At 52.0% G+C, this 21426-nt stretch overlaps 3 protein-coding genes across 3 annotated transcripts; all 3 read left to right on the forward strand.

The window, feature by feature from the left end:
- Positions 1–894: 894 nt before the first annotated feature.
- ALTATR162_LOCUS45 (uncharacterized protein) lies at positions 895–1818 on the forward strand (the record flags this gene model as incomplete). Its single annotated transcript, XM_043307638.1, has 1 exon — positions 895–1818. One exon carries the CDS (start codon positions 895–897, stop codon positions 1816–1818), a length of 924 nt encoding a protein of 307 aa, XP_043163573.1.
- A 183-nt stretch (positions 1819–2001) lies between these two features.
- ALTATR162_LOCUS46 (uncharacterized protein) lies at positions 2002–3552 on the forward strand (the record flags this gene model as incomplete). Its single annotated transcript, XM_043307639.1, has 2 exons — positions 2002–2702; positions 2952–3552. 2 exons carry the CDS (start codon positions 2002–2004, stop codon positions 3550–3552), a joined length of 1302 nt encoding a protein of 433 aa, XP_043163574.1.
- A 4575-nt stretch (positions 3553–8127) lies between these two features.
- On the forward strand, positions 8128–9030 carry ALTATR162_LOCUS47 (uncharacterized protein; the record flags this gene model as incomplete). The annotated part of the gene is made up of 1 exon (XM_043307640.1): positions 8128–9030. The coding sequence occupies one exon, from the start codon at positions 8128–8130 to the stop codon at positions 9028–9030; it is 903 nt and encodes a 300-aa protein (XP_043163575.1).
- Positions 9031–21426: the final 12396 nt, after the last annotated feature.

Below are 21426 nucleotides of genomic sequence, written 5' to 3' on the forward strand. Positions count from 1 at the left end.
CTACACACCTGACGGGTATGCAAATCGGACGCATAGTGCAACTTGATGCGCTAATTAACATACTTAAGTTTTGGACACATCAGCCTGCGGGAACCTAACGACACCAGCTTCTAAATGTAACGCCATGGAGCCTACGTACCTAAAATTACGCCGGAATCTGGATATCTGAGCACTAACTAAAATAATACCCTAACGACATGGAGGGCTGAATGTTATTAGCGCCCTGGGATAGCGCCCTGGGATAGCGCCCTGGGATAGAGGGTGGTAGGCGTGAGGACAGCGAGACGCCTGCGAAGAGGGTGCGCGCAGAGAGGCGCTGCGGCCGTTGCAGCGAGGTTGGGCATAACTCTCGCACCTGTAAGGTAGAAATAGAGGATGTAGATGATAGCGACGCTTCTGAATAATACTACACTGTCGCGATAGTACAAAAATATGTTGTGGTGATGTACTGCATTGCTGCTCAGGCGTTTTGGTAGGGTAAAGTGGCCGACTCGGTTGTGAACCACGTTATACTTAGACTTTATATCAAGCTTAATAACAAATCTTTAAAGTTTATCTCATTTCATTATGTTATTGTAAATTTATTGTGCGTCACGTCGGGTGAGGTTGAGTGGGGCGGCCAGCTTACTAGTGTGGCTAGCTTACTAGGTAGGGGAACACGTTGTTGACTAGCACTGCTGCTGTATAATAACCCGCCCCCCCCTTTTCCCCCACCCTTCGACCTATCTTTCTCCTTATCTCATCCAAGTCCGCATGCTCATCTGGTTGAGGGGTACTATACGTCCAAACCTCGCAATCACAGTGAGCAAGAGTCTTTTCCAATCCTCCAGTCGCTCGTTCTTCAGCCTCCCACTTCACCACCACCGTGCCCGGTCCACCCAGACAGCCCCTGCCATGGCGCAACCACTTACAGACGCGGAAAGAGCCCGCGTTCGGGCTCACATGGATCATCTTGACAAGGCTATGGCCGTTATCACAAAGTCAGAGTTCGATCCCGACAAGGTCAATGCTGCTCACGAGGCGGCTGCCAGGGCGCATCCCGTTAGCAAGGAATTGTTCCAGGCTTATAGCGCAGAGGTCCTGACAGAAACGGCTGACCCCCTGAGGGTGTTGAACGACTTATTTAATATCCTCAAACCAGACGCGCCTTGGGGTCTGGCCGTGTACCGTGCCTCGTACAACGACGATGCGGCTTGGCATCGTATACTCTCTGTGCTCCGCCGAGATATCGAGTCATCACTAGCAGTATATCAGGCTCAACCAGGCCTTCTCGCAAGACATGAGTTGGTCGTGATGGATGATCAGTCCAAATTCGAAGGAGCAGGTCCCGAGAAGATCCGCGAGCACTTCAATAGCTGGGCCGTAGATGAGCTACAACGTAACTGGCGTGCCGACCGCGAGCCCGCGACCAAGGACGAAATAACTGGCGCAGCCGGCAGCACGGATTATCTGCACCATGCTGGATCTCGCTACAATTTCTGTCTTCTTGTTGACGACATCTGCCTCGAATCAATCGAGATGATGGGCAAGCCCGTGTTCAAGCTCGTCAAGAGAAACTGGGCGCCCGATAGCGAAGAAGACGAAGCCGAGGAAGACGAAGAAGACGAGAAGTTTGACTGGGAGGGCGGAGAAACAAATGATGACCATGAAGATGTCGGTTGGATGTACGTCGACACCAGTGACTACGTTGATGTTCAGGATCAGTTGCAGGAGGATGATTTCTGGCCGGAATTGTATGTAAGGCCGCCGCTCATGCGTTGGGAGGAAGATTTCAACAGGGCGCCTGGTTTCTGGCGACGGAACGCATCTTCTGCATAGATAGGATAAGACTACTTATCGTAGCTTAGTTAAGTCGGGCACCATAGTTTCCGACACCCCGTAGTTCCCGACAGCCCCGCAACCTCGCTTCCCCACCATGCACCACGACCAAACATCAACTCTAGACAATTCAACTCTTCGTCAATTTCAAAAATATTTCTACATCATTATCCCTGTTTTCGAATGGCTAGATACACAGAAGAAGATGTCCAGAATGCGCTCGCAGACCTCGAATCTGGGGTCGCTTTGGCCACTGCTGCCACCCGGCACGGGGTCCCACGCAACACTCTTCGCGGCCGCTTTAATGGTGCCCAACCTCATCAGCGCGCTCACGACGGTGAACAACGGCTTACAAACGTTCAAGAAGAGCACCTAGAGAAATGGATTCTCCAGCAAGAGGCCCTTGGTTATGCGCCAACGCACGCGCAAGTGCGGGCCATCGCAATCGCCGTTCTCAAGCGACAGGGTGGCCACAAGAACCTGGGGAAGAAGTGGACCAGTCACTTCGTGAAGCGCCACCCGGCTATTAAGTCAAAGTTAGGTCGCCGGACTAGCTGGGAACGCATCAATGAGGCCACTCCAGAAAACATCAGGCACTTGTTCAACCTGTACGAAACAGTCAGCTGGATCCCCCCTCAGCGCAGGTACAATGCCGACGAGGGCGGTATCATGGAGGGCCAGGGCATTAATGGGCTTGTCATAGGCTCCTCGCAGGAGAGTCCGAACTCCGTACCAGTTAAGACGATAAATGCCCGTACTTGGACCTCTGTGGTAGAGTGTATCTCTGCAGTTGGTGTCGCTCTGGACCCCCTTGTCATCTTTAGGGCCAAGAGCATCCAGGAGCAGTTGTTCAAGCAGAGTTTCTTGGCTCAGAATCCCGGCTGGTACGTTACCTTTTCCCAAAACAGGTGGACGAGTAATGACATCGCTGTTGAGTGGCTGGAGAGGGTGTTTTTGCCACAGACTGAGCCTGACGATCCCTCCGAGGCACGGTTACTGATCGTCGACGGTCATGGCAGTCATACCTCAGACGAATTTATGACCACATGTTACTTGAATAATGTCCACTTGCTCTTCTTACCTGCTCATACTTCACATATACTCCAGCCTTTGGATTTGGGCTGTTTCTCGAGTCTGAAGACGGCGTATCGGCGCTTCGTCAGCGAGTATACGGCCTGGACAGATAAAACGAAGCTTGGGAAGGCCAAGTTTCTCAGCTTTTATGCAGAAGCACGTAAAATCGGCCTTCGAGAGCAGTGCATCCAATCAGGGTGGAAAGCAACAGGCTTGTATCCCAAGAACGTGAGGAAGCCCTTGGGTTCTCGCTGGGTGGTGGTGCGTGAACGGCCGTCAACACCACCACCTTCTACCACGGACATTAGGACGCCAAAACGGGGCAGCGATGTTGTAAAGCTGTTTTCTGGAAAGAGCTTCTCACCAAATACACGCCGATGTGTTTGGCTTACTGCCACGGCGTTTGATCGTACCTCAATAATGGTCACCATGCAAGACCGTGAAATTGCTTCCTTGCGCGAGCAGGTGGAGCAAGCTAACCCGCCAAAACGCCGCAAAGTCAGAAGAAATCCTAACGATCTCTTCGCGAGTCTTGCAGAGGTTCTCTCTCAAACTAATCAAGAGCCTTCTCAACGTGTTCGCAAGGTGAGAAGCGCAAAGCAGAAGGTCATCATCGTAGAAGAAGAGAGAGCTCTGAGGAGGGAGCAGAGCAACCATTGATTCGACGTTCAGCACGGAATCGACAACCAACACGACGATATCTTGATCGTGATTTTGATGCATATGAAAAAAGCGACTAAAATGCTTCAAATGCAATTTTTATAGTAGTTGGCAGAATTATTCGATGAAGTTGTGAGCACTTTCGCAACCTAGAGTGGTGGCAGCGTCGAACTTTGGCGGGGTGTCGGAAACTACGGGGTGTCGGAAACTATGGTGCCCGACTTAAGTGTTAACGCTACGTGTTAGGGCGCGTAAGCTAACTACGTACCGTATCGTAAGCATAGACCCACCTACTGCAACACCAAAAATCCTATCACGATTTTTTTTTCCTGCAACAATGTCACGGGGTCGGCAGGCAGGGAAGGTAGGTGCACGTGATCAGTATATTCACTACGATATCGCTGATAGTACGGGGTCAGGCTAAGACAAGGACGTAGCTCAAGGAGCGTACGACAGGGCGCGTTCGCGCAGGAATTTCAGCGATCGCGCAGCTGCTCGCTTAGCAGCTTGGCGCGCTCTAATAGGCTATCTAGGTCAGCGCCGTGACAGTACTCCCCTCCTTAGGCGGAGCTCCGACGACGCGATCAACGGGGCTTGTCTGGGTAACGGCGGTGGAAGTTCTTGACAATCTCCTGGGCGTTCTCGACGTAGTCGGCTGGTACTTCAGTAGGCTCGTCGTATCCAACCCACTTCACTATATACTTTAGTCGGGGCCGGCCTCCACGGCCGCGGCGGTCCCAGCGGGAGTCTAGGATGTCCTCGACCTCCCACTCCTCGACTCCCTCGACTTCGACAGGAGGAGGCGGGTCTTGTCGCTGCCCAGGCAGGGGGTCAGTCGCAGCTGGGCGGAGCAGGCTCACGTGGAACACAGGGTGGATCTTCATTGAAGCAGGCAGCTCTAGGCGGTAAGCATACGGGCTGACGACCTTGGTGACCCTGTAGGGTCCTAGGAATTTCCAGTCTAGTTTTTTTCTGCGGGCGGGCGGTCTTAATATTCCGGGCGTCAAGCCACACTAGGTCGTTTTCAAAGAACTGGCGGGCAGGTTTGCGTTTCCTGTTGGCGTACTTCTCGTGCTGGGCTTGTGCGACACAGATCTCAGAGCGCAAGTACTCGTGGACGGTTTTCATCTTTAGGGCTAGATTTTCGGCGTCTTGCGCCGCTGGCTGTCGGCTTGGATCAACAGGCTCGAATCCTAGGCGGGGGGTGGAAGCCGTAGTTCGCGAAGAATGGCGTTGTGCGGGTGCTCTCGTTGTTAGCGTTGTTTACCGCAAATTCGGCTAGCGGTAGCCATCTCGCCCAGTCATCCTGCAGGTACGAAACTTGGCTTCGCAAGTACTGTTCTAGGAAGGAGTTCGCTCTCTCCGTTTGCCCGTCAGTTTCTGGGTGGTACGCAGTAGACAGGATGGACTGGATCCCTAGGCGTCGGGTTAGGTGGCTCCAGAACTCGGATACGAACTGTGGTCCTCGGTCTGATACGATAGTCTTGGGGAGGCCGTGTAGCTTCCAGACGTACTTCGTGAATAGGCGCGATACCTCCTCGGCGTCGCAGGTACCCTGGCAAGCAACAAAGTGCTTCATCTTAGTGAGTCTGTCTACTACGACTAAGATAGCGTCAAATCCACTACTCTTAGGCAGGTGCGTGATAAAGTCCATCGACAGATCTTGCCAGGCTCGGTTAGGTATTGGTAACGGTTTCAGGACTCCTTGTTTTGCTTCTCGTGACGTCGTAATTCGTCTACAAGTGTGACAGTTCCGAACCCATTGCTCGACGTAGTCTAGCATTCCAGGCCAGTAGTATTCTCGGGACAGTGCCTCGTAGGTTCGGGATCGGCCCATGTGGCCGGCGACAGGGCTCTCGTGGTACATCCGTAGTAGCTCAGCATGTAGCTCAGGGTCATTAGGCGCGTACAGGCGGTCTCGATAATACAGGTAACCTTCACGCTCTACACACTCGGCGAGTGTGATCCTCTTGTGACGACTCTGTCTAGTACGGAGGGCCTCTAGTATAGAACTCAGTTCTTCGTCGTTCTTGTATCCCTTCGTGAACAGATCCTTTATGGTCGGCGGTAGTATCGGTGCAGCTCTCCTAGGTGGTAGTATCGGACGGGCGGGTTCAGCGGCTGGTTCTGGCACTGCTGGTTCTGGACTTCCTATCGCACGGGCGCGTGTAATAGGGAACAGGCGGACGAAGTGGTCGACGGCAAAGCGGACTTTTTTCTTAGGTTTTGGGGAAGCTGGTGGTGTTGGCGGTACATTGACAAGCAGACTCCGCAACAAACAAACATGAATCAAATATTTGATTTGTTTGTTTGATAACTACCAAACAAACAAATCAAACATAGGTAGCTTTTTTTACCAAACAAACAAGCATAAAGATTGTAACATTTGCAAATATTTGCAAGTATTTAGTGTTTCGACGCATTCCTTCCGCAAACAACAATACCAATATTCTTGTCGTGTGGGGACTTGGAGGTGCTGGCAAGTCGCAGCTAGTCTTAGACTATGTGCAACACCACCGCAACGACTGCGGCATTCAATCACGCACAATGGTGATTTGATAGACATGCATTGCTTCGCCCCGCCCCTAGATAATTCCATCTGACTGGTGACGGAACAAGTGGTGCTTATTTCCGAGAGTCGTTCTCTGCTGTGAGCTCGACCACGGTCTCGTGCACTGCACTATAGCTCTAGAATTACTTGCCGTGCACCAGGACCTCGTCAAGTGGTAGCTCGCTCATGAAGCCTGCTGCGGCTTCGGGTAGGGGTGCATCCAGAAACATCTCGCTCTCGATCCACTACGGAGCCTTCGCCACGTCATCATCAGCTGCTAGTAATTCTGTGAAAGTCAATCCAGCAATTGGGCAAGAACGCCAATTAGCACCAGATTCACCAGCTTACCTCTCGATTCATGCTACTGCTTCCGGCATGTCTGCAGCCTGAATCACAGCTGAGGATGCATGCCGATGCTGATATGTAGCGTGGTTGTCGACAACTTTTGATCTGCTCTATATGGCTCGGCTTGATACTCTGCATATGCGTATCGTTCCGTCCCATACGGCCGAAAGGTCTAGACCCGTCAGCTGCGTCTTCGGTCAGACGTTGTGAGCCGTAGTCCGCATTGTCATGCATTCAGCCTTCCAGTTTTAGCCGCATACATGCATAGGTGTGCAGTTTTGAGTTCTTTGGTCCCCTATTCAGCCAAGCCCAGTCAGCCCTACAATATACGGCTCATCTAGCCCAGTCTAGCCTAGGCTACAGTGATATGGACTCTAGGCCAGCACCCCACATAGCTGGTCCATGCGCTCCCCTGTACACGCTTGTGACGTGTCCTTGCGCCCTTGTTGTAAGGCGTAGGGCCGTATCTTCGCCACCAATAGCTGGTTCGGGAAAGCTAATGTGGCTAGGGGAAGTTTAACCTGAATGGTGCATGTTACAGACATTGTGGATGTTTCGAAATCTGGATTGATAAATAGCTGGTCGTCCTAAACGAGCCAGGGCAGGTTGGCGTATCTTAAATATACGTGTCGGTGAAAAGATATGCCTCCATGGCAGTGTGTTCTGGCCAGCGTCGCTGCGGTTGGGAGGATTCGGCGCTTGAAGGAGCGATCAGCTTCACTGCATCGTGTACGGTGACCATGGGTCGATTCGCCAATGAGATTCTGAGATAATGAGACTGTGTTTTCAGCTCATCAGACTTGCAGTTAGAAACACAATCTAGAATGAGATATATCATCATCTCAGCTGCCACATCGCTTGCGGTGTTGCGAGACCGTCTGTAGCGTCTTTCGCATGGTCCCATTTTCATACGCCATTCGCGCAGCTAGAATTGGCAGTGCGGTATTCGTATTCAGCGAACCAAGTGCACGGGAGACTAGGGGCTTGGTAGGGCTTAGCAGGTGGTCGGGCAACCAGTCACGGCGACCAACTCCGCATGTGGAAAAGGGTCTGGAATCATCTTCAGCTCTACGGCGCTTTCCTTTGCCCTTGAAGTAAAAACGGCGATGAAAACTTGTTGCAGCTCCGATCCGTCCTCCTCCACCTTCCTTGCCGGTGTCTGGAAACATGACAATACACAGACGGATAGATTATCTTTTGCACTTCCATTGGTCTGTTCGTAACACTACGCGCATGAAACACGACTCTTGCACTCTGAGCGCTTTTGCGGAAATCTTTCAGCTCGTCTGCAGTTCGATTCAGCTCATCTAACCATCCATCCCCCAACCCCCAAAAAAAGCATCTCGTACGGCTGAGGCGAAGCATTCAATAGGACAAAGCTTGGCAGCGGTCTAGAATCCCATCCACCTGCATGACCTGATCGCCAGCGACTCTTTCCGGTATCTTACAATGCAATCTGCTCATTTTGCTTGCAGGAGCGGCACATTCGAGCAAACAAGCTCCTGTGTGCTCGCACGCTTGGGCGTGAGCTGACCTGAGAGCTGACCTGAGAGCTGAAAACCTCGCATTTTCGAGCAATCAACATTCCTTGCACCAGCTCAAGCTATAAGTGAGCAGTTTGCAAAGCATGGAGGCACAACCCAATCTTGCAATCCATTCCAAACATCATCATCCACAAAATGAGTGACGGCGACGCTTCTGAAGCCACCGGCGGTGCTGTCGGTCCTCCTTCCGATGCTCCAATTCCAAGATACGATGCTGCCCCTCCAGCAAGACTCAAGAGGCATCCTCAATGCTCCCTCTGCGTCGCTGCCATGTTCGCTTATGCAGAAATAGCTCAGCTACCAAAGAAACCAACAAACAGTCACATCCATCACCTCGCCGTCGAAGATACCGATAAAATGTGGCACCACATCGGCAATAAACCTGGGCCGATTACCCTGACGGTCAGTTTCCTCAACGGTAAAGAGGAGACAAAGAAGAAAGTCATGAATTACGCAATGGAATGGAGCAAAATTTCAAAGACTGCCGGCGCAGGCCGCGGTGCAAACATCGAGTTCGTCAAGGTCAAGGACAACGATGCCTTTGCCCACATCCGCGTCCGCTTCAAGTCAAACGGCAAATGGTGGTCCTATCTCGGTACAGACTGTCTTGCCACCTCCGGAATCTGGAACCGTCGCACCCAAGAAGACAAAGACGACAACCCAGAATGCGCCTCCATGAACCTCGACATCGAGAACGAAACAAACGAAGACGCTGTCCGTCGCCACGTCATCCACGAGTTCGGTCACGCCCTCGGATTCATGCACGAGCAGCTCCGATCAGACTTCCCCTTCAAGATAAATATCGAGGAAGTAAAGAAGAGCGAGGCATACAAGAATTGGAGCATAGAAGATATTCAGCGAAACGTTCTTGGCACCGTCACCGGAGATAAAGTCAAGCTCTTCGGAGACAAGACTGATCTCGACTCAATCATGATCTACGCCTTTGATCGAGGCGAACTTGAAGACAACAAGACCGTCAACTGGAATACCCGTTTATCCGAGAATGATTTGAAGTTTGCCCGTGAGGCCTATCCATAGTGTTTGCAGCTTTATCTCGAGTCGTTAGCTAAATAATGAATGAGCCCAAAACTACTTTCCATCTACTTGCAAATCTAAAAGAACGATCATCGCACCGAACAATCACTGCTCGAAATGACAGGTTATTCGCGCAGCCGCAGAAGACTGCAGTAGTAGGTACCGGCTCGAAACTGCATGGATGCAGACTCCGCAACAAACAAACATGAATCAAACATAGGTAGCTTTTTTTACCAAACAAACAAGCATAAAGATTGTAACATTTGCAAATATTTGCAAGTATTTAGTGTTTTGTTAGGCTAAGTTTTTGCAGTTTGTTAGGTTGTGAGCGCGTTGATTTTAGTGTTTTGGTGTTCTAAATTAGCCATCTGAACTCGCCCCTAACGACGCTAGCGCACATTATCAACCTCAGCCCGGCCGACGCGCGCGATCCCGTGACAATCAAAGCATCGCGACGCCCACTGTTATGCCCCCCAAAGCTTCTAAGAAGCGCGCGCGTTCGTCAAACGTTCCTACAACCTCAACGAAGCGATTGAGAATTTCAGCAACCCCGCCACCACCCACAACACCCTCACAAGCTTGGGAGAGGCAGCAGCTCGAGTCACAACCTCAAGAATCACTGTCCACGCCCACCGAGGGCAGCCACGATGGCACTGGCTCTGTAGCAACAACAACAGAGATAGCTGAGGATGGCTATATCGATAACGGCGGCGATAACTTCAATGGGCTCGATTGGGAGCGGCTTGGGGGTCGCTATATCAAGCCCTTGAAGCAACCCGGGAGAACACAAAGCTGGGTATATGCACACGGATACCGCGTCGTGCGTATAGATCAACCTACACGCCCGCTTTGGGTGTGTAAATACTGCCATATACACAAGGCACCATCCGTTATCATCGACTGCTCAAAAGCCACGTCCTCCGCCGCCGCCCACCTCGCCCAGCCTATCAAGGGCCATAGCCTTTGCCGTACGGGCTCAATTACTACACCAAAACGTCCGATTGGACAGCTCTCACTACGCGAGGCGATTAACGGTGGCTTCGAAATATCACAATCTACAGCCAACGCGATGGGCAACTTCGACATGCAGCGCTTCCGCCATGCGTTAGTGTTATGGCTCCTTGACAATAACTTGCCAATGGAGATTATTAGTAGAGCTTCAACGCGCGAGCTTTTCAGAGAAGTGAGTACAGAGGCAGAGGGCGCGTTGTGGCGATCCCCGCGCAGTATTGCAACCTACGCGATGCGGCTGTTCCACGCTATACGGCCGCAGATTGTCGACGCCTTGTCTAGCGCTGCTAGCAAAATACATATAAGCTTTGACGGCTGGACGACAAAGGGAGGGGCGCGGGGCTTTTTTGGGATCGTTGCTCACTTTGCCACAGCGTCAGGTGAGATCCACGACCTGCCTATCGCTCTGCCGCAGCTCAACGGTGCCCACACCGGTGAGGCGATCGCTACAGCTGTTGTTGCAACACTACGGGCATACGGGATCACGTCAGATACGCTGGGTTACTTCGTACTTGATAATGCTAGCAACAACGACACTACGATCGCGGCTGTAGCGCGCGAGTTTGGAGACTTCAACCCGACGCAGCGACGCCTCCGCTGCGGCCCTCACACTATCAACCTCATCGGGCAGGCTCTGTTGTTTGGCAACAACAAGGACGCGTACGACAACGCTGCCGAACATATCGACGACGAGGAGGCGTTCATAGCAGCGTGGCGTAAGCATGGCGCTCTCGGTACGCTCCTCTCTGTAATCACATACATTAAAACACCACAGCAATACGCGTTATTTACTGAGTGCCTGGAAGCCTCTAACAACGACCTCCCCGCCGCTGCGCGCGTCAAAATACTGCGACCGATTAAGCCAGTTGTTACGCGCTGGAACTCATACTACAGCGCTCTCGAGCGGGCAACCTATCTCAAGGGCGGCTTCGATCTCTATATTGAGAAACACGTGAGCCGCGTCGCCTACGAGGAGCGGCGTGGCACCCAGAGCGACGCTCCGGCGTGGATGAGGTCGGGCGGGCTCCAGGCAGCAGATTGGGCGGTCGTTACTGAGTACCAACGATGCCTTGAACCACTGAAAATCACTACAAAACGGCTGGAGGGGCGTGGCAAACACCATGGCAGTAGCTTCGGAGCTATCCACGAGGTCTTGCCCGTGTTTGAGTATCTACTCGATCAGCTTGAAAAGCTAGCCGAGCCATACGTTGACGTAGTGTTTGACGCACACGAGGAGGCGCCTGAAGATCACCTTCATATTAACCTACGCAACGCTTGGGTAAAGGCTGAGGAGTATTACCGTAAGCTCGACGACTCACCAGTATATTACGCCGCTACTTGTCTCCACCCGTACTACAAATACTACTGCGAGAACTCATGGGAGCATAAAGATGGATGGCTACGTACTGCAAACGCTAGATTTCAAGAGTTGTGGCGGTCATATAAGAAGGCACCGCCGAGTCCTCCACCACAACCAGCTCGTACAGGCGCGATCGACGACGTGATCGAAGCCCTCACCGCGCGTCGTAACTGTGCGAGGAGAGACGGCGGCGACGAGTACGATCGCTGGCTAGAGGAGGAGCCGAGTTGGAGTACTGCAACGTATCACAACGATGGCAACGCAGTCCGATATTGGATGACGATAGCGCCAAAATACCCCCAATTGAGCCGTTTTGCCATTGATATACTAACTATCCCAGCATCAAGCTGCGAGTGTGAGCGACTATTCAGCGAGCTCGGCGATCTACTAGAGCCAAAACGTCGCGCTATCAGCAGTGAGCTGCTCGCCGCCTTGCAGCTTATACGCTCTTGGACCCGGGCTGGATACACCTACAACGCCAAGCGTGGCGACGACAATAGCGGCGACGGCGCTATCAGCGACGACGAGCTCGCCCGCAAATATAGTATACAAAACTGGGTAGAGGACAATCAGAGCGACGCATGAGGCGTCTAGCAGCCGCCTACAACACTAAAAACAAACGCCAAGACTTTTATACAACACCAAATATTTGCAAATCAATCAAATATACAGCTTCAAAACACCAATCAAACAATCAAATACGGCGCGGTTGCCAAGCCTTCACCAAACAATCAAATACAGCAGGCGATATTTGATTGATTTGTTTGTTGCGGAGTCTGTTGACAAGGCGGGCGGCGGCTAGTACGGGGGTTGTAGCGGGCGTGTCCAGCGGGGTTGGAGGCAGATCGAAGTTCTCCTTCTTTAGCACGACTTGGCTCTGGTGCTGCAGGCGTTCATCCCCCTCCTTAGGCAGATCTTCTGACCTCCTGGTCAGCGCGTCAGGCTTCGCACCCAGCTTGCCAGGGCGGTATGTGATCCGGAAGTTAAAGCGGGACAGGAATTCAGACCAGCGGGCTTGTCGTCGGTTCAGCAACTTAGTAGTTGTAAAGTACTCTAGGTTGCGGTGGTCTGTAATAACCTTAATTGGCGATGCGGTTCCTTCCAGCTCAGGTCTCCATTCCTCGAAGCAGCGTACGATCGCGAGCAGTTCTTTATCGTATATCTCATAATTACACTCAGTCGTTGAGTGTTTCTTAGAGAAGAACGCTACGGGTCGAAGTATCCCATCGTCTCCGTACTGAGATAGCACTCCAGCGGATACATAGTCGGATGCGTCCGTCTCTAGGATAATCTCCCTTTCCCAGTCGAACGGGGCCAGGATCGGGGCTTCTGTAAATGCGGTTTTCAGACGGTCGAAGGCCTTCTGGCAGTCACTATTCCAGACAAACTTAATACCCTTTCTTGTAAGAGCGACTAGCGGGGCGATAATCTTCGAGAAGTCTTGTATAAACCGACGGTAGAAGTTACTAAATCCGATAAACGCTTGTACGTCAGTCAGGCAGGACGGGGTTTTCCATTCCTGTATTGTCTCGACCTTCTGTGGGTCCATGCGAATCCCTTCGCGTCCAACAATAACGCCTAGGAAGGTAGTCTCTTCCTTAAAGAATTCGCACTTCTAGATCTTTGCGTACAGTCCGGCTTTTCGCAGCGCGGTTAGTACCAGGCGCAGGTGTTTTTCGTGTTCTCCTCTAGTTCGGCTGTAGATCAGAATGTCGTCTAGGTAGGCAGTGCAGAAAACGTCCAAGTATTCCCTCAAGGTATCGTTGATGAACCTCTAAAAGGTAGCTGGTGCTCCAGATAGGCCAAACGGCATCACCAGACTCTCATACAGGCCGAATCGCGTTCGGAATGCAGTCAAATACTCCTGGCCTTCCTTCATACGTACGTTGTTGAAGGCAGCGATGATATCAACCTTGGAGAAGTACTTCATTCCCTTCAAGTTATTTAAGCTCTCCTTTACGAGCGGCAGCGGGTAGCGGTCCTTTACTGAGATGTTGTTTAGTCCTCGGTAATCGACACAGAACCGGAGGCCTCCATCCGGCTTCTTAACAAACAGTACAGGCGAGGCGGCAGGCGAAGAGCTTGGCCGGATAAAGCCCTTCCGCAGGTTCTCCTCTAGCCATTCCTTTAAGGCTTTAAGTTCTTCTCGGGACATAGGGTACAGCGGCCCGAAGGGCGGCGTCTTGCCATCAAGTAAGCGGATGTCATGGTCGTGTGAGCGGTGTGGAGGGCTTCTCCGCTTCTTTGGGCGAGAAGACGTCCCAGAAGTCCCTTATCTCCTCTGGCAGTAGGGACTTAGGGTCTAGTAACTCAGGCGTGTCAGGCTGGGACAGATAGCGATCTATCTGTTCGATCGTGATCGTAAACATACGGTAGTTTCTTCGGGCGTACGCAGCGCAAGCGTTCAGCGATACCTTCGCGATATCTCGATTCCTCAGCAGCTTTGGGCGGTCGGGCAGGTCAATCGGGCGGGATTTTGGCGGGAGCTCGTGCAGAGCGTGGATCTTGTTTGGCCTTCCAGGCGTGTTGCAGTGTTTCTGGCAGTACTCGCTCTCAAACGTCAACGTGTGGCTAGCGAAGCCAATCTTCGGGTCATGTTGCTTTAGCCAGGCATTCCTAGGATTACTGGGTAGTGCGCTAGCTGCGTCACGTTCAGCCGGATCGTCTCTAGGTGGTCCTCTACCCGCATGGTGGTTTCTATATAGTGCGTTACTATCCCCTTAACAGACATGTCGCCCTCAAACGTAACAATGCCAAAGGGGTTCTTTCGCTTCCTTAGAGGTAGCCCGTGGCTATCAGCCCAGCTTCGGTCTATAAATCCTTTACCCTCTGCTCCAGAATCAGTCATGGCGTATGTTAGTATCGCCTTCTTCCCTATCTCTAGCGTGATAGGCAGGATAATCATGTTAGACCTCTGGTCACTTTCCTCGTGCACCGATAGTCCCTTAATAGACGCGGCGGATAATTGGGCTAAGGGAAGTGGTTTCTTGATGCGCCGTTCAGGAGCCTGCACGCGACTTAGTTCAGGCTCACTCCATTTAACGAGTAGTTCGTCTCAGAGGGCGGGCTGGCGGCACGGCGGAGTAGTGGAGACCTAGGGGGGCTAGCGGGGCGGTAAGGCTGCGGGGACGCAGAGCGGAGAGCCTGGTAGGCGCTGGCGGACTGGGGTAGCGTTGGTGCTGGTTAGTAATCGTTCCGCGGACTGGCGGGTGTCAGGCTCAGGGCACTGGGCGACTCGGTGGGATTTTGATCCGCAGCGGAAACATTCGCCTCTCTCCCTCCGGCTGCCTGGTGCGAACGTCTTCTGAGAAGAGAGGTCCATGGGTTCGTACATCGGAGCTGGACTTGGTGGGCCGGAGCGGGGAGAGCTGGGTCGTTTGGCGGTTACGTTTGAGTAGACGGTAGGCTTAGCGGCTGCGGCGTAGCTGCTCGGGAACGCCCTAGCTATAGGGGTGCGGTTACGGGAGACTTGCTGTTGGTGCTGACGGTAGCGGTTGTCAAGTTTCTGGAGGTGGCTAGCATACACGGAGAACTCCTGCGAGGGCGGTGGATTGTGCAGGAGCATATCCTGCAGCTCGCGAGATATCCCTTGGAATAGCAGGGGCGTTAGGGTGCTCTCTGACATTTCTCCTTCTAGTGCTAGGCGCTGGAATTCCGCGAAGTAGGTGCTGAAATCAAGGTTCTTCTGCTTTAGGTTGAAAAGCTTGTTCTGAGCGTTCTGGGTACGGTCTGGGTCCCCAAACGCTTGTTCTAGGTATTCGAGCATCTGCGGGTAGTCCACGAACTGGGGGATTCCGTATCGGATCTTAGGTAGCATAAGCTGATAGGCTCTTCCAGTTAGGCGTCCAGCGACGTAGGTCATCCGATTTGTAGCTAGAGGGAAGCGGTCGGCGTTAGCAGTCATCTTACCATAGATCTGCTGGACGAAGCGCCGAAGGTCGTCTTGAGTTCCATCAAATTCCTTTGGGTCAGGTATTTTCTCGCTGAGGCTGGCGGTTCCGGAATGTGGGGCAGTAACAGGCGTAGGCGGTCTCGCTGGTTATCTGCACGAGCTTCAGTGGTAGCTCGAGGGGATAGGGTAGAGGCGCGGGGGTCTGTACAGCGGGGCTTGCGGCGGCAGCGAGGTGAGATTTCTCGATCTCGAGCTGGGTAATCTGCTTCTGGTCGGCGGCGAGTTGCTCCTTCTGGTAGCGGATAATTCCATCGCGCTCGATAACAGAGGTCTGGAGCTCTTGCTCAGTGGTGCGCGCGTCGCTTAGGGAGCCCTCGAGGCTCTGCAGGTACTGGTGGTTATTGCGCAGGTACAGCAGCCAGGCATTGGGGTCTTCTGCACCTCAGCCACAAGGGCTTCGGCTGAGTCTGGGGTTGCGGAGGTTCAGGGCGATCCATAGCGGGCCTCGCGGGGACGGGCACCTATAGATAGGAGCTACGTAATGTCACGGGGTCGGCAGGCAGGGAAGGTAGGTGCACGTGATCAGTATATTCACTACGATATCGCTGATAGTACGGGGTCAGGCTAAGACAAGGACGTAGCTCAAGGAGCGTACGACAGGGCGCGTTCGCGCAGGAATTTCAGCGATCGCGCAGCTGCTCGCTTAGCAGCTTGGCGCGCTCTAATAGGCTATCTAGGTCAGCGCCGTGACACATCCTCTATTTCTACCCTACAGGTGCGGGAGTTGTGCCCAACCTCGCTGCAACGGCCGCAGCGCCTCTCTGCGCGCACCCTCTTCGCAGGCGTCTCGCCGACCTCACGCCTACCACCGTCCATTTTAGCAATTAAGTCAGATACCTCACCAACTGTTAGAGTTTCCTCTGCGTGTACGTACCGCCTTTTGGGAGTCTTGCGCTTTGTAAGCGTGTCAACAGCGTCTCGAAGGCGGCTCACGTCCTCTCGCATCAACACCATATTATAAGCTATCTGCTGAGCGCCTTTACCTAGCTGCTTAACCTGCTCATCTAACGAGCTTGCTGGTGACCCTTGGTAGTTTTGCATGCGATTTCGAATTAGCGTAGATTGCGCCTCTATCTCGCGGGCGTTGCGCGGTGTTTGCGCCTCCCAGGCGACAGTGTCTGGTGCAGGTGGCGTCGGCGTACGCAGCTGCACATCTAGCTTTGATAACACAACCTCTGGGTCGTATGGGACTAGCCCAGCACCTCGAAACCCTGCGCGAACATTCTCTGGTGTAAACGTCTTCTTATAAGCTGCTTTAAAGGCTGGTAGGAAGGTTTCCTTGTTAATATTGTGGACGCGGCTGCGTGCCAAGAGCGAGATTCCATCGCCATAGTGGCGCTTCAACAGCGAGTGGGGGACGACGTCTAGAGGCTGCAGAAGGTGCGATGAGTGAGATGGCATGCAGAGATCGATGATCTTGTTCTCCTTGCAGCAGTCCTGAAATTATATCGAGCAGTGGCTATCATGGCCGTCAATAATAAGCAGCCTATATGCCCCAGCGGAGGACACCTTTGTATAGGCGTCGAAGTGCTTAAGCCAGGCTAGCGCGAGGTCGTTGTTGATCCAGCCAGTAGGAGAGACAGTGATAATCTAATCGCGAGGTAGATCTGCGAACCAGGAGGTAATAAGGACCTTGCCTGCGAAGATGAGGAAGGGTGGGATAACGCGTCCTGTTGCGGCGACGCCTTGTACTAGAGTAACCCACTCGCGATCGCCAGGCTGTAGTTTCTTCTGTTTCCCAGGTTTCTCTGAGCCTGTGACAACAAGCTGAGAGGATATCTTGCCCATCATGAAGCCAGACTCATCAAAGTTCCAGGTATCCTCATCTACAATACCATACTTCGCCTTCATCGATTGAACGAGCGTGAACCAGGGCCTGATAACCGCTGGATCCTCGCAGACAGCTCGCTGGCGATCGTACGGACGGCTCCACCGCGTGCGCAGCTCAGGTGTACGCGCGATAAACCTGTCCACCCAGTTCTTGCCTGTAGGCTTCCCGCCACGCTCTCGCAGCAGTCTGTCAGCCATATCTCGTACGTGTGCCTTCGAGGGCGGTATGCCACGTAAAGACTCGTCGAGTACACGCTGTACAATCGCCTCCTCTTCTAGTTTTGTAAGGCTCTTCCGATTCGGCTCACACTCACGTCGAGAGTGTGTTGCGTTGCGTCGCCGCTGTATTGTCCTTCGGGGAACGTTGTAGATTGTCTCAGCGTGTCGCAGACTTTTTAGTTGGTTACATTGGATATCAGAGATAGCAAGCTGTACATCAGCTTCATTGTAGAGTCTAGAGGCTTTGTGGTGTTGAGACATTACGCGTTGTTGCTGCGCTGGCGTTTTGATGGGGAAACTGGGGCGCTCGATGGGGTGGGGCGCTCGATGGTGAACCACGTTATATCTTAGAAAGTAAACAAATCCATAGTTAGGGACTGTACAGTAACTGCAGTAGTAGCGGCAAGCAGTAGAAAGCAAGGAAGAGAGATATCAGCAATATAATACGCGTTCTTAGTAGATAGCAGCGGCTTGTTGACAGAAGAAACGCGTACGCGTTGCGTGCTAGTCGACGCGGGTTTATTGTTGTTGTTGCTGTTTGGCGCCGAAGTAGGATCGAGGTGGAAGCGCATGGGTGTCTCCCACTACCGCAGGTGATTGGCTGAAAACGCCATTGAGGGCTTGATGGCCATGGTCATATATCTTAGAGTTATGGTATGAGAAGCGCTCGAGGTGTTCGTTCCGCCGCTTGAGTGTGGAATGGTAGCGATGTTGCTGAATTTAGTGTCTGACTGGCCATCGAAGTGCAAAATGCCGGCTGGATTTGTACAAGTATGTTTGACAAGACTAAGCGCTATCTGTGTACATAGGTGGGGATTGTACGACCAGGGCAGCATCGATAACCGATCTATTGGTGTGGCGTATATTAATTCCTGTCTGTACCGATGCAGTGACATCCCGCCTCGCCTCACCTCTATATGTAGCTTCTATGAAGATTCTTCTTGGCAGTCTATCCACGGGCAATTTCCCACCTTACAGCCCTCGCAGAGGTCGCTTTTATGTGGGATACGAGTCTTTTCACGAAATGGTGGCTTTTCAACTGCCACGCCTGCCCATCTCTTGAGCCTGTACGCAATCCGATCCACGTACGATTCCTCATTCAGCCTGAAGATTCCCAGCCGGCCGCAGGACTTGCAATGCTGGTTGTACACGATAGCGTTGTACCCACTACTAGGGTATCGTCTAATCCAGATTGCTACGAGTTTACTGCTCCACCCGTTCTTTCTGCATCTGTTGTTGTCGCATATAAACTTTCCCATAACACATGTCGTGTACTCGTCTTCGAAATAAGCGTCCGTGTTGTTGTTGAACCACGTCGAAGTTATCCCGGGAGCGACGGCTTCGCAAATCCTTTGGTGCAGTTCGGGAAACGTGAATGAGGTCCTTGTCTCCTCTTGTCGTGTGGGAATGTGTGCTTGATCCGTCTCGGGCGGTGCGACAATTGTATCAACATCCGGTATAGTGAGAGCTCGCAATCGATCTTCGAGTGGGGTGCCAGGCAGGTCAAAGGTCGGTTTTGCGCGTGAACTGCTCTCCGTCGTGGTGTGGCGACTGCGCCGGCCGTTGTGTATTATTGAACGAGATGTCGAGAACAGCAAAGGGACATAGTGGGTAAAGGGAACAGGTGCGACGGAGCTAGTGACTGAGTCTTTTCTGAGTTTTTGCTGGACTGGAGAATCGTGTTGGTGCTGGCTCAGTGTAGTCTCGCTATTGAAGGAGCGATTGCATGCCTTTGGGTCAAAGGGTGCATGCTTTGATGAGTTTTTTTCATGTTGTTTGAGAGCTCTGTCGCTGCCGAAAGTACGGTTGCACAATATGCAAATGCTCATTGTGTGTCCAGTCGCAGTCTGTCAGAGAATTGCAGCTTACCGAGGTAGGATCGCGGCTACGTGGGAAGTGTCAACGATCGCTGAGTTCAGCTTATAAGACATGAATCGGAACGAGGTTAGTGTCTTGTGGAGGTCCTATGCTATTTTGGAACCAATGGTACAGTGACACATTACGCGCTGTGGCTGCATCTGCGGGTCGATCTCCCGGAAGTGCACGCATAAACTAATGCGGAGTGCGACAAGTTCAAACTGCGCCCCACCCACACCAAGGCTCACTCTTTACAAGCAGTGTGTCCATCAACCAAGTAAGTTATTTGCTTGACATCAGGGCGCTAGAGCACTACAGTGAGCCGGACTAAATTAGTTGGAACCTTAACCACCGACACGCGACACTGGCTAGTCACCTCAAGACAATCTGCTTACGTTAAAGCAACCGGTTGAACCGGCCGGTCCAGAGAGTCCACATTTGCTTGAGGCCCTGGTGTCAACCAAGTAACTTACTTGGTTGATGGACACACTGATTGCACTATGAGATCTACCTTGGGATATACTGGGCTCTGGAGCTCATGGGTTGTGGCAGTCTTCAGGGAAGCGGCTCTCTTGTTTAATTGCTTGGTGTGCACTCAAGTGCTAAGTTAACATCGGTCAGCGGGACAAGGAATAAAAAGGGCTGCCACGTTACATCCAGGAAAAGATGCACGCGTATATCATTCAACGTTTTTCCCAGAATTCTTTGCACGGCCACGAATCCACGGTTACAGGTATATCACGTCAGAATGAACAAAAATTCGCATCGGCTTTCCAATTCTCCAATTTGTTGTGCGTTGCATGGGACTTTTACAACCTCGCGTAAGCTCCTCCTGTCTTAATGTCTGTACTAATATCGCGCTTGAACTTCAAACGTCCCATCTCGAGAATTCAAGGGCGTAGCAACCGTCTCTAATGGTAGCTTGAAGTCCTTTGGGAATTAATACACGAAAAATAACATAGGTATTTTGTCGTACCCTCTACGGCGTTGGGGCCAAAAGCACGGCAGCACACGCAGCCTGACAAGTACCAAAGGCAGTATTGCAGGCAATGATGCTAGCGGGTGCGGAAGCGCCGAGAGTGGCTCCCCAAGTGAACCCGGCTGCAGAGTAACATGCCATAACTACTGCAGAACAACCCGCTTGACACAATCCATAGGCGGCTGGTCCCGCTGAAACTGGAATAGCAAGAGTGAGACCAATGGTACTGATCAAAAGTAATGAAAATGCCATGGTGTGAGCGTGATTATTGCGGTAAAAGCCGCAGTATAAACAAATGTAAGAGGCGATGGAGGAGTTGGTGGAGTTATCAAACCATCATCTTAGGTGAATAAATATCCTACTAGTATGTATTCCGTAATCAAGCAAGCATGCATGAGCCCGTACGCGGCTTCTCTCATTCTGCATCGACCTCAGTTCATCTACCACTGATATCCTTGGGAATTACATTAGTGCAAACACCAATGTATCATTTTCAACCACTCATGTCTTTCTCCGGAACGTCATATTGATCATGACATCAACACGATGTAAAGCGCAGAAAGCAAGACTGTTCCACTTCGGTCATCTCAACACGCTTGAGATGTGGCGACGGAGACGCAATAGCGCTACTGTACTGAGCATTTCTCGACATGCATTGCTAAGTAACGTGCAGTCGTAAGCTCATACCAGTCGTAGCGTGTTTAATGAAGCCAGCTTGTTAAGATAATGCTAAAATCTGTCATAAATCTGTTGCCAGCATGGATCGGCAGTAACGAGGAACAACATCAAGATCCACACATAGTAGAGATTTACCGGGCTACTGTGTCTGCGCACTCAACGTGTGGACTTACTGTATTTTGTTCATTGTCTCATCCCTAGTCGCATAGTCTAGCTATGCTCCATGCATTTGTTGACTACCCTAGGGTCTATACAATCTTCGAGCCCAATAGGCGATCATAAGCTCAACTTTACACTGCAAGTATAGCTCACGGATGCCCACAGATTGACTAAGTGGTATTGCATTGGCGATCCTCAGACCATGCATTGACATATGCATATGAAATGCTGTTGTGTAACTGTGGCTTGCCACAATGCTCCAGTGATACAGTCAGACTTGTCAACAATCAAGCTGAATACAAGCGCTTGATTGAGGCTTGATCGAAACTCCAAGCCGATCAAGCCAAGCTTCTG

This window comes from Alternaria atra, assembly GCF_907166805.1.
Source record: "Alternaria atra isolate CS162 genome assembly, contig: 14, whole genome shotgun sequence".
In the NCBI taxonomy this organism is placed as follows: Eukaryota; Fungi; Ascomycota; class Dothideomycetes; order Pleosporales; family Pleosporaceae; genus Alternaria; species Alternaria atra.